The sequence below is a fragment of the Struthio camelus genome, chromosome 5 (assembly GCF_040807025.1).
Source record: "Struthio camelus isolate bStrCam1 chromosome 5, bStrCam1.hap1, whole genome shotgun sequence".
NCBI classification, from domain to species: domain Eukaryota; kingdom Metazoa; phylum Chordata; class Aves; order Struthioniformes; family Struthionidae; genus Struthio; species Struthio camelus.
The window spans coordinates 30568456-30581099 of NC_090946.1; the positions used below are offsets into that span (position 1 = coordinate 30568456).

General features: G+C 43.8%; 1 protein-coding gene across 1 annotated transcript; it reads left to right on the forward strand.

Moving 5' to 3' along the window:
* Nucleotides 1-6178: 6178 nt before the first annotated feature.
* Nucleotides 6179-9178, forward strand: FANCF (FA complementation group F). The gene has a single exon (XM_068945330.1). It carries the CDS (start codon nt 6219-6221, stop codon nt 7311-7313), a length of 1095 nt encoding a protein of 364 aa, XP_068801431.1. The 5' UTR covers nt 6179-6218; the 3' UTR covers nt 7314-9178.
* Nucleotides 9179-12644: the final 3466 nt, after the last annotated feature.

Consider the following 12644-nt stretch of genomic DNA (forward strand, 5'->3'; position numbering starts at 1 on the left):
CCATGATACAGATAGCAGATGAAACCTCTGTAGAAGGTGTAACAGGCAAGCAAGAGATCAAGGAGCACAGCTTAATACCTGGCTACTCATCAGCCAAGCAGCATTAACTGACTGCACGCATGCTCTTCTTCCACTGCACGTCAGGTAAAACGCATTAGCTGAAACAACCTTAAGGCAGAACTAATTGTAGCTAGTGCAGACTTAACAACTGCAATTGGTTAGGAGGCTACATATGATCATTTAACGTGGCTCACCTGGTGAGAGGAGGCTTTAAGTCTGTAGGAACTTCACCACTTCTACTTTGTCTGTTCACAATCAGAAAAAGCTGGTAAAATTTGCCATTCAGAATTTTACTTATTTTTATTTCCAGAATACTTAAGAGCTAAACTCTAGCTCAAACAGCTTTGCTAATACAATTCTGACTCATAGCATCAAAATTCAAAATGGGACCAAGCAGCAAAGTCTGCCTGCTGATCTGAATTAAAAAAAAAAAAAGTATAATACCTAATCAAAGTGCTTTTTTAAGGTTATCTCAGTATGACATATTTTACATATATGTCTCTTCCAACACACATATAATGAACTGGAGTGGATAAAGAAAATCCAAGTGCTGCTTGGTCATTGGCATCAGTTCCACAAATCATAAGTTTAACCCATCACAGCTGGGGCGTTGCTATTAATACATTGATGCAATGCAATCAGCATATGTAGGACTTACCATGCTATCCCAGCTAGGGTATAGTGCAAAGAGATTTCAAGAGGAAATTCCCCTGATGTCAGATGTGTTTCTTGTATGGTCTTCTAAGACTCCCACTGATATGCAAGTTAGCAAGTTCAATACCTTTTCATACCTTTATTAGGCAGTTTGATCTTCTCATTCCAAAGGCCCACCACAGGCTTACTAGCTATCTAGATAAGAGATGCCATTGACACCACATTTCCAAAGAATTCTGGAAGGGGTGATATACTCTGCAAAGTACTGGGTTGACTAATAGCCTCAGTTTTCCAAAAGGTTTGTTGCAGAAATAGCAAACTGTTCCACCGGTTCAGAGTCATGAATGCACTCAAGCTGCTATATAATGAGTTTGACAACATGCAATTTGAGGAGGCTAAACAATCCACCTTACTGGGAAAAAAGAAAAAAACAAACAAACAAACAAACCCTTAATACCACAAGTATAAGATGATCATATGCTCCTGTCAATTTATTCATTTATTTATTGTTATAAGTTGAATTAAATGCTTCATATCTAAGGAAAGACCATTTTGCAGTTTTGTAATGCTAGGTATTCTGAGTAAACAGAGTGTATTTCCCTTTTATTTTTAGGAGAAATAGTACACCCATGTTACAGCAAACATCACTTCTGAGAGGAAGGTAAATATAACAACAGATTCCTCTGGCAAGTTGGACCAGTTTAGCCTCAGAACTGATCTCCCCTGCCAGAGTGAATTTTATTGGCTCCATAACTAGAGTGAAGAACCTCACTAGTTTAATAAACTGTCATATGAATCTTTCACTTGAGTTCTCAGCTTAGATAAAACAGTACAGTAATTCAAACAAAATACAGGGCCTGTGAAACCATTCTGCCATACTTCACTGAAAAGTGGGTTTGTTTTCAGAGAGCTGTGGAAATGATTTCCCTGATTCTTTAACTAAACAGATACTTGGATTTTTTGCTTGCTCAACAGCTTTCTTTGCCATGTATCCTATCAATCAAAGGCTGTAACAGAGAAACATTTAATGCAACCTAACACAATGGTAGATAATTATCTACAAATAATCTTTTCTTACTTTAACACTCATTCCAAACACTAAAATAAAGGATGAACTTTTTTTAAAAAGACACTTGCTATCCCCTGTTCACATTCATCATCATAGCTACTTTCGAGGAGCATCTGCCAGAACGCTTTAAACAGTCAATTCTGATGCAAGTATTAATTACACATTTATACACTGGCATATTATGCAAAACATGCCTTTTTTTCCCATTTTCTCTTTTGTTCATTTTCTTGCTTATTTTTAAATCAGGCAAAAGAAGGTGGTTTATTTTCAGACTAGGTAATGAAATGATAAATTTTCAGGATACTTGACAAATGCTACTGTTACACATTTTCCCAGTCCCCTCAGAAGAGAAAAAACATTCATATCCAACATGTACTATGTATGATTTTTCTTTAAGATACCTTTGTGGCTTCCATTTCTTGTTAAACAAAATAAAGAGACTATATAATTTCTCCAGCATGAAATACACAGCCAAGTACAGTACTGGTCATTAATGGAGGAAGCAGACTGACCTTAAACAAGAGAAGTCCTATGTGAGGTCCAGATAGGAACCTTTAATTTTTTTCTTAAAAAGTAAACATCTTAAGCAAGAAATTACCCTTCCCAGCTATTTGAAAATCCATTATTTTACCTCCACGCTTTTGTACTCCTACCATATCTCCCGATATCCAAACCCCTCACTGACCCAACCTTTCCCAGCTACACCTCTCCACCTCAGACCTCTGCTCCTCAGTCTTGCAGTACTTACCATCCCATGCGTGTCTCCCAAGGGCTTTCCTTACTTAGGAAACAAACTCGGTGCTGCAAAGGCACCTCTGAACAATATCTGCAATGTGGCTCAGGTGTGTTATTGGGTAGGAACAGGCTCAGCATAAGTCACCTGCAGAACACAAGCTTTAATACTCAGTAGTCCTTCTATTGGTAAGGAGAGTGACACAGATGCTCAAACTATTGCCTGGCCTAACTAGAGCTAAGACTAGTTACAGAAGAGAGAAAAGTAGCACCTATAGATTACAGAAAAAGAGTTCACTTGTGAAAAAGAAACCAAGTTTGTTCAATTTAATTTGATTACTAGATTGCACCAGCATACTAAACAGATCAAGAGGCTCCAGTCTTGCAGTGGAAGAACCCAAAGCACGTTCTGAAGGCTCACAAGATAAGAGCATAAAATTTGGAGCAGAAAGGCAACTCCTTCAGTGGGGGTGTGGAAAGAGTTACTATTTTTAGGGAGCTGTTGTAGTGTAACAGTGTATTACATGATTCATAACTGTCTCAGTGTTACCTTGTTTCTTTCATATGTTCCTTGAATTCATCTTCTAACGCTGTCTTAAAGAGAACTCTGCTGTTTCTTCAGGTTAGGCTGTATTTTTCATTCTAACCATCAGCTGTGCCCCATCATGCCTGGGGATTCCAGATGCAGCTGCAATGCCTAGAAATGCAAAAATATCTTATTTCAGGAACCATTTTATTTCAGAGATGTCAAACTGTATCCCCTTGATGAAAAATGCTGATATTTAAATTTTTCATCCTATTTTGAGACAAAAACAAGTGTTGAAATATCAGAGTTTTTCATAAAACGGAAATTCCATTTTTCAGTCAGCTCTACAGAGACCCATTAGAATACACAGGCCATCTCCCTTCAAATGCAAGAGTATTCCAGATACTATATTACTTAGTGCTTTTTCCAGTCTGATTAGATTTTCACTGCCTGTTTTTTTTCTTACATTTCCTGATGCTGCAGATGTGATTATTTGATTTCTTTCAAGTGAAATATACAGGCACGTTTATGGGATATAAACTTATAAATTTTATCCAATAAAGAAAAAAAACTTTTCTTTTGAAAAGTTTCCTGATGTGAAGGGAAATCTCTCTTCTCTTATTTTTGACGTGGAGCGTATACACCCCCAAAAATACCCCTCACTGAAACAAAACGTGGGTCTGAAATTCACTGTAACTGTCTTCTCTCGCTATGCCAGAGTGCTTAATTCAAGAGATGCTATGTTAAACCTAATCGAGATGCCAAATTACTTATTATTTAATTGTATTGCAACCACCTTAGGTTTCCGTTGCTGTTCTGTTTGCATAAAACTCTCTATACTGAATGCATCTCATTGTTGCATTCATTTCTTACCGCACGGAACTGAAAAGTTTGCATGTTCCATCTCTACCTTTAATGTATATTAGTTTACAGTATGCTTTGGAACCTAAGGGGAATGACAAATAATATGTAAGTATGCATTTCTAAAAACTAAAGCAATAATTCCATTGTTAACGATGCAACAAGTCTGTAGCCATCTATGAATTTGATGTTTACTACTCCAGTTAAAGAGTTAATGAGAAGCCCAAAAGAGACTGTTCAGGAGAAAAACATCTATTTTAGAATGAGATAAAAATGCTTTAAAATATATTTTAATGGAATTTCAGATTTTAAGGGATTGTTATGGCCTCCCGCAATCAAAAGGGCCATAGAATTTCACTCAGTAATTCCTGTATTAGGCTCTTAAACTAGAGGTGATCTAAACCACCAAGACCGTAACCTCAATGTTTTACAAACAGATGACTGAACTAAGAAAAGCACATAAAAGCTCAGTTGGCTCTATTTTCCTGAGAGTGCTTAAGAAAGAACATACTTAAACAGCCATCCACGGCAGTTCAGGAGAGAGACAAAACAGGAAAAACCATTCCTTTTCCCTCTCTTTTGCTCTATTGTTATTACAACAGTACGATGCAAACTAGAGGAGCCATCACATCACCAGCAGCTAACAGGTGCCTTTAGGGCAGGGGCCAGTGACAAGCTCTGAGCACACTTCAAGTGTGGTGTGGGAGTGTATTAGGTTCAGTAGCGCCGTGCACTGCTTTGGTTTTTCTTAACGGAGAAGAAAGCAGCAGAAGCAAGCCTGGGGCCTCTCTCTTGTCTTCCAGCTGTTTTGGTTTTCAGTCTGGTGTGGCTCAGAGACCACAAGAGTTGAGTCCCTTATTATCCAAGCTAAAGGAGAACTGCCATCAAGAGTTTATAGGCACCCAGTCCATCACCCATATAATGCAAATAACATATGCGCCAATAATTCAGATAACAACCCCAGGAGAAACCGTTTCTAGCACTAAGACGCAGGGAAGCCAACGCGAGCCAGGCATAAGAGGAAGGCACTACAGCTGGCCCTACAACGTTATAGCCCGCCGTCTGCAACAAACTCCAGGCGGATCTTTCAGCGAGACCTGACCAAGGCAGTCGCTGAGGTGATGGTGCGGCGGCCTTCGCGCCCGGCCCGGCTGCCCGCGCCCTCCTGGACTCGTTCCCCTGCACTTGCCGCCCGGGGCAGGGCGGCAAGCGGCCGGAGGGCATTCCCCCACAGAGCAGCGCAGGCCTGACCCCCAGACGGCCGCATGGCCTCAGCCACCGCAGCCCGCTGCGCCCCTCAGCCCAGCCCCGGGCGAGCGGAGCCGGCGGCCCCTCGGCCGCCCCTCGGCCCGTACCTGCTGGCAGCCGGGGCTCGCGAGCTGCCGGGGGGCAGCTCCTGCAGCCGCCTCTCCGGCGTCGTCCGCGGAAGGTGCCGGAAGCGGGCTGCCGCCCCGCTGCCCCTGTCCGCCCCCGCTCCCTGTCTGCCGCCGGGATGGGGAAGGAGCTGAAATACCCGTTTTCCACCCGGGCGGGAGCTGCTGAGGAGGAAGTGTTGCTCCAGCAGGTAGGCCGCAGACTGAGCCTGACGGCTAATACCCCTTGTACGTGGTGTAAAACAAGCCTTTAACTCAAAATGGTGGAGGAGGGAAAGAACGAAGGGATGGCGCTGCTTTGCTAGCAGCAGGAGGAGCGCGGGCACGTTGAGGCAGTGCTCTCGGTGAAGCTCCCACGCGGTGCCGCGCGGGGCAGCCTGCCGCGGGCTCGGGGGGAACCCGGCCGGGGGGACCGAGGGCCTGGCGCCTGGGGGCCGCGCTGCTGAGGAAGCCGCAGAGCCAGCCTGCGCTGCCGTGCCTGCCCGGCCCCCAGGGACGAGGGGCCCGGCCGCCGGGAGCGCACCCCCGAGACACAGGATAGCAGCTTTTAAGAGGTTTCTTCCCCCCCCCCCCACTTTTTTCCTTTCTTTTTAAGTGGCACTTAGGTGTCACGCAGCTCTTAGCTTAGTGGTGGGTGTGTGGTGTTGTGCGCTTTTTTTTTTTTTTGTTGGTCTTGTTTTGTCTTCTAATTCCGCTCAACCGCCCTCCCGCGCCCTCCCCCAAGAGACGCGAAAAACGACCGCCTGAAGCGCGAGCCCGGTCAATTCCCCTTTAACGGAAATCAATCCGCAGCGGATGGACGTCAGCGCCAGCCAATAGGACGACGAATCCCCTCCCCTCGCCGCCCTGGATTGGCCCGTTTCCGGGCGGGGGCGGGCGCGGGGCTCAAACCGGCGGCGCCAAGGGGAGCGGGGCGGCTGAGGCGGGGGCCGGGCGCGGCGCCATGGAGGCGCTGCTGGAGCAGGTGGCGCAGCTGCCGGGGCTCCTGGCCGTGTCCCGCTCCGCGCTGGTGCGCGCCTGGGACGCGCCGACCCTCGCCAGGGCCCTGGAGTGGGCCCGCTACTTCCAGCACCTCCACGGCCGGTTCCGCACCCGGCCGCGGCTGCGGGCCGCTCTAGGGCGGCGGCTGCGGCAGGGCCAGCCGCGGCCTCTGCTCGGCTTCCGCCACCTGGGTGGCTGCCCGGCGCTGCTGGGCCTGGCGCTGCTGGAGAACCGCGCTCTGCCGCCCGCCGCCTGCCGCCGCCTCCTCCAGAGCCTGCTGCACCCCGAGGCCGCCGCCGAGCCCCCCGGCCTCGCGCTGCTCGCCCGGCGGAAGGCGGCCTCCCGCCTGCTGGCGCTGCCGCCGCCCCCGGCCGGGCCCCCGGCGGCGCTGGGGCCGCAGGTGCGGGCCGAGGCGCAAATGCTGCTGGCGCGGCTGCAGCAGGAGGAGGAGGAGGAGGCCGAGGCGGCGGGCGGGCGGGCAGGCGAGGCCCGGGAGCGCCTGCGCTGGGTGGCCGGGCTCCTGGAGCAGCTCCCCCAGCCCAGGGCCCTGCAGGTGGTGGCGGCGGCGCTGCTGCAGCGGCAGGGCGGCTGCGAGGACTGGGGCGGGAGTAGCCCTGAGGAAGGCCCGAGGGGCAGAGCGGGCGACGGGCACGTGGTTGGACTGCTGCTTTCCTGGCTGCTGGCGAGCCCGGAGCGATTTTCTGCCTTCTGCCTCCTGCTCCCAGGCTCTCTTCTTGCCTCACTGACTGCTCACTATTCCCAGTTAAGCACCCCTTACTTGGACCTCTTAACTGGCTGGGGAAGCCGTTTGCTCTATGACCCCTTGCAGGGACGGTGGGATAACAGTTGTCTGGACAAGGCTGAGTTGTCCTGGGAGGAGCTGAGGGAGCGTTTTTGCTGCCTCTGCCGGGGACCTGCGCCACTCAGGGAACAGACCCAAGCTGCTCTGGAGCTCCTGAAGGCACAGGATGGAGACTTTCAAGTCTGTGGCCTAAGTGTGTGGACTGACTTGCTGATGGAAGTAGAGAAATCCCTGAGGAAGGAAGTAGAGCACTAATGTGTGAACACAAGAGCAACCTTAAAACTTCTTAAACACAAGAAACCTACTTACCTCTTCTATACTTAGTGTGAAAGGCAAGGAAGAGAACGGCACTTCAGTTGGGACTGAAGACTAAACACTGATGTGACTGAGCCTGTTATTTCTAATGTCATGCAACATCCATTAAGGAGGCCTAGTGCTTTTTTGTAACTATTGTTAACTGTCTGGTCACTAGCAGGAATTGTCTTCCTTTGTAGTGCTTGCTGTTCATATAATAAAACAAAATGCCTTTTGTTTCAAAAGCAGAAAAAGTAGTTTTGTGATAGAAAATACTGCAGTTCAAATACATTACAGTAATAACAGTGGCCTGTATCTTTCTAATTGTTGTGGGCTGACCAAATGTTCAGAGAGGAAGGTGGGCTTTCAGATTTGAAAACTACAAGTTCAGGATTATTTTAGTAATGTTGTACTTGTTTGGTCATGTCTTTTGGTGGGTGTTTCCATGCTTTTGTCTACCTTGTTGTGTGACTTTGCACCTGGATTTAAGTGAAGATGAGAGAGCCAATTGGCGAGCTGTCCTTTAAAATGAGTATTGTAATACAGAAGTAACAAGTTCGTGTATATTCAGCTCTGTGGATTAGTCTTACCAAAGGGAACTGTGTGACAGGAGAAAGAATAGCCAATGGAGAGAGGGAAATGTATGCGAAGGCCACAAAAAGAGGTCTCCGTTATTCTTATGTGCGGAGTACCTGACGAAGAGTTCCTATAGCCTATATTCTTACTGGCTCGGGATCAGCTGAGATGTTTTTTTCATCTACGCTGTTGAAATCTCTTTAGAAAGGTTTAGAAGGTGCTCAGATGCTGCTTTGTATCTTCCTTGCTTTTTTTAAGCTCATAAGTATAAATAAAAGGACTGAAACTGAATAAAGTAATATACAATGTTACAGTAGAGTAATATACAGTGTATATGTGATGATGTGCACAGCTATAGCAGATATTTCTGTACCACAAAGCAGAACTAAAGGGGTAAGGATCTCATGATTTTAGAAGTGTAAATGATTGATACAAGGAGGCAAACATTACCTGGGAAGAGAAATAAAGCATATGTTAACTTATGTGGAAGTAATTAAAGACACCTCCCCCTTCCGTAGCAAAAGAGATATTCAAAGGTAGCACACTTTAAATAGTTGAAAAGGTATGCCATTATTCTCTGATCAAAAATGTGACTTGTTTAGGGGTTTGGTGGGGGCTTTGGGGGGGGGAATTCCCTGCTATGGTGTGTCAGCGCAGCAATAAGCTTAGAGATCTGCAGATTAACATATTTTAAAATCTACAAATGCAATAGTCTGTCTTGCACTTTCTAAAATGGGATTGTTTTACTTTCTGCAACTTGTCATGGTGGTGGTCAGGCTCTAAAGAGAGCACCATGTCAGTGAACCTCTGGACTGAGTCAGTATTTCTGTGGTATTGAATACAAATATTGTCTACAAACATTTAAAACTGCGTAGAAGTATAAAGTATGAACTTATGTTGTCTAGCCACAGGTCCCTGTGTTATGTAGTTTTGGCATTTGATGTGGAAATTCTGCACTTGAGCTTACTCTTAACGCTTTTAGCAGGCATGGTCTCTCTCACTTTCTCTCTCTCTCTCTCTCTTTTTTTTTTTTGTCTGCTAGAATACTTCTTGCTATCAGAGGTGCTTGATGAATGGTATACGCAAAAATACTAGTCAGTCATTCCCTTCTCACGTGATACATGAAATAGGAATCTTAAATGTTGCAGTAATATTAAATATGTTACAGTAATAAAAGAAACTTATCAGTGTACCTTTTTCTGCATCAAACAGGAAAAGGTCAGCAGAAGCTACTGATGTTCCCACTCTTACTGAGGGTATTCCAACTTTTTAAAAAATACATTGCTCCCAGATACCTGAATTTCTGCAACAGATTTCAGTGGTAGTTAAGTCTTATTTTTGCTAGTCAAGGCAAATATGTTTCTTCATATAATCAGCATGTTGCCAATGAGTTAAGAGCCTTAGCAGCTTTTAAGTATTTCTAGGATAAATCTGATGCTTTTAAGGAGTTTGTACTTGCACTGTTTTTTTCAGTTCTTCTTTTTGAAAAACTCAGGCTTTCACTTAATACAATTTGATTTGTAAAGACAGTTGTCTTCATTCCAAGTAACTGAGGGTTATACCTTTTAATAGCTAAATGCAACTATCGAATCCTCTGCTGTAGTACTTAAGAAGTAATATGCAATACTTTAGCATGACACCAAAAAAAAAAAAAGTGTATGGAGAGAGAACTTGCCACTGTAGATAATGTTATCCCATTCTGCCCTCCTCATGAGGAAACCTGAATAGTAAAAGGTAGTCTTGCCTCAGTGAGGCAGAAGCACCTGGTTATAGCAGTTTTGCAAAAATGTTCCATTCTATCCAAAATATACACACATCCATTATAGAGAGATGCCAGATCTGTGATTGCCAAATTCCAAAATACATATGGCATTTATTGAAATAAATGCACCAGTTCACATCCCCTATTATTTCAGGATACTGGTGGAGTTTGCCAGGTAGCTGTGCAAAAAATGACAATTAAATTTTTTGGAGTTCCTTTTTTAACAAAAGTGTAACAGGGAAAAAAGTGTGATGTTTGTAACCTCCTCCGTGTATGTACTTGCAGCTCATACTTGGGTGCTGAGGTTTGTAGCCCAAAATTTGCAAACTCTTGACCTAAACAATTTCAACAGTCATGGGAAGTAAGATATTAGAAATGACAGATACAACTCCTTTATTTCCCCCCCTCCTCTCCCTCACCCCCTTTATTATTACTAATAAAAGGAAACAGATCTTGACTATTTTCAGTATTAAAAATGATGGCTGAAGAATGTGTGTTATCGAGAGAAATGAGCTAGGTCCCCTTTTTATCTGTTACAGAAGATTTATAAGGATTAAGATTTCTTTCTTTACGTAGTGACTTCGGAGGAATTTACTTGCCCAATAAATAGTCAAGGCCTATACATTTTACTGCTACTATTTTTTTTTAATGTGACCTGCTGAGCAAATTTAGAGGAAAACAAATTACATATTTTCTCTAATAACTTGCAGTGTATGACTAGAAACTGGAAAAAGGCTTAATGAGGTAGAATAAATTGTTTAGGAAAATATATAAGCAGGTTAGCACCATTCAGATGAATATATGAACCTGATTGTGACTGAAGGACGCATTACATCGAAAATCTCCAGTCTTTATGTAAGCTTTATTCATGCAATGAAGTTAATTTTTGTTTTGTGTGCAACTTTTTTTGTTCCCTACGAGGAGAAAAAAGATCTGATATTCTTTAGCGACAATGAAAAGTCATTTTTTTTTGTGTGCAAGAAGATACTTTTTAGGTCAAGATGCAGTAAAATGACCATAGTATTTTGATTATATGGCAGTAGTATTTTCAGATGGATAGTGTTTAAATACCAAGCGAAGTTAAAGTTGTATGGCTGATTTCTAGCTTTGCTGTTTCTCAAAAATGGAGAATTTAAGACTAAGCTCTATCTTTCATGAACAGTTTGAATGAATGACCACCTGTAGAATGGGAGCGAAGGCCCCAACCATCCTCATGCTGGGTAAAGCTAAGAGGCAGCACTAGCGTGGGAACCATACACTTCAGAGCTTGTTTAGTTCAGTAGGTAGAGCTACAGAAAAAACAATAACGCAAGTGGAAATTGGGATGGGGAGGAGGGAGGACAGGTGGAAAACTCCTCCCTTGTGAACTTCACCTTGGAGAAGGGGTAGCTTTCCCCTCCACCAAAATTGTGCAGCTTTGCTACCACTGGGGACAAGACTTTTTTCTGTGAATATCATGAGAAAAATGAAAGAACTTTTGGTTTGATGTTGGCTGCTCTGCTAAAGCACTCAGTCTCTGCCTTCCTTTGGACGTTAATTACCATTATGCGGGTCAGTGGCTTAGCAGGCAAGAATATTTTGGTAGTGAGTAGGGGGGATGGTGGAGAGTTGTGTATGCAAGGTAGAAAATAGGGTTTATTTACCTAGGTTTCTCAGCAGAGGTGGGGGCAAAAAATATCTACCATGGTATAAAAGGGACTTGAATAATCCCAAGTATGGTCAGGAAAAAATAGCTTTTATCAGTAAATCATTATTATAAATCTGCACAGGCTGTTCACTGTAGGTATTCTACCTGTCTCTTGAGGGATTCAACGTTATTTTAACCAAGCTCATCTTTCTCTATTAAGTAGTTGCATGCCTGTGCTGAATTTCAGATTAAGAGATTGTAGGTGATGTGGAGACAGTTGTGTTTGTTCTCCTTTACCTATATTTTTTAAAAGCTCTCAGAGGAGGGAAAAAGAAATATCTCTAGCAATGAGCTAGACCAGAGCTAAAGAAACAGTTAAGATGTATGCTCTTCTATCATTTTGAAATGTGAAAAGGGGTTACACTAGTTAATCTAAATCCTGCTTTACAATACTGAAGTCATTTGTGTACCTGCACCATTTGCATTCCTTGTGTGCCAAAACCTTTGAGTTACTGAGATTGTGTTCCACATTTCATTATATCCTAATAGTTTTGGTTTGGGATTTTTTTTTCTTCCACAGCTAAAGATCTTTGTCCATAACTCTTTAATTAGAGTAGATGGCATTTCATTCAGTTACAGTGTTTTCAATCATCTAGGGCACCAAAGAGGGGGGGAGGCAGAGCCTCTCTGTGCAGATGGGCTTGGACCTCTGATTTGGAAGGAGAAGCAGAGCTTGTGGGCTGCTTCCAGAGGTAGAGGGTATGCAGGGATTAAATAGCCACTCTTGCACTATCCAGTCAGAAGTTTCCAACTGAAAAATCCCACTGAGATTCTATTTTGTCCTTGGTGTGCTGGTTTTACCAGCCCTTTATTTTAACCTAGGATCAGGTAATAATATAAACTGTGTCCCTCTAGCTGTCTCTCTTCACAGACCTGTTTTATTAATAATATTAGGTATTCAGCTCTTAAATTCCTTTTCTATTACATGATAAATTCCTGTAGTATTATGTGATCAATTTACTGTAACCTCTAACTAGAACATTTTACCAGAAATGATAGTAGTATGCATTGAACAGAGAATATAGCAATCACATTCTGAACTGAGTCTTGAAATGTACCTTCCTATTATATTTCTCCCTTTGGGAAGAAAGTCCGGAATGAATGCTCAGACATGCACTATTCATAGTGTGTAGCTCACAAAGAAGCTAATCTCAGCATCTGATAAAGCATTATTTAAGTTTCTGGCAGGCATCGTGAGTTTTAAATCCCACCACAAAGACTCCGTTTGAATGTTTTCCTAAGGTTTGTTTCCAGGAATGAAATAATA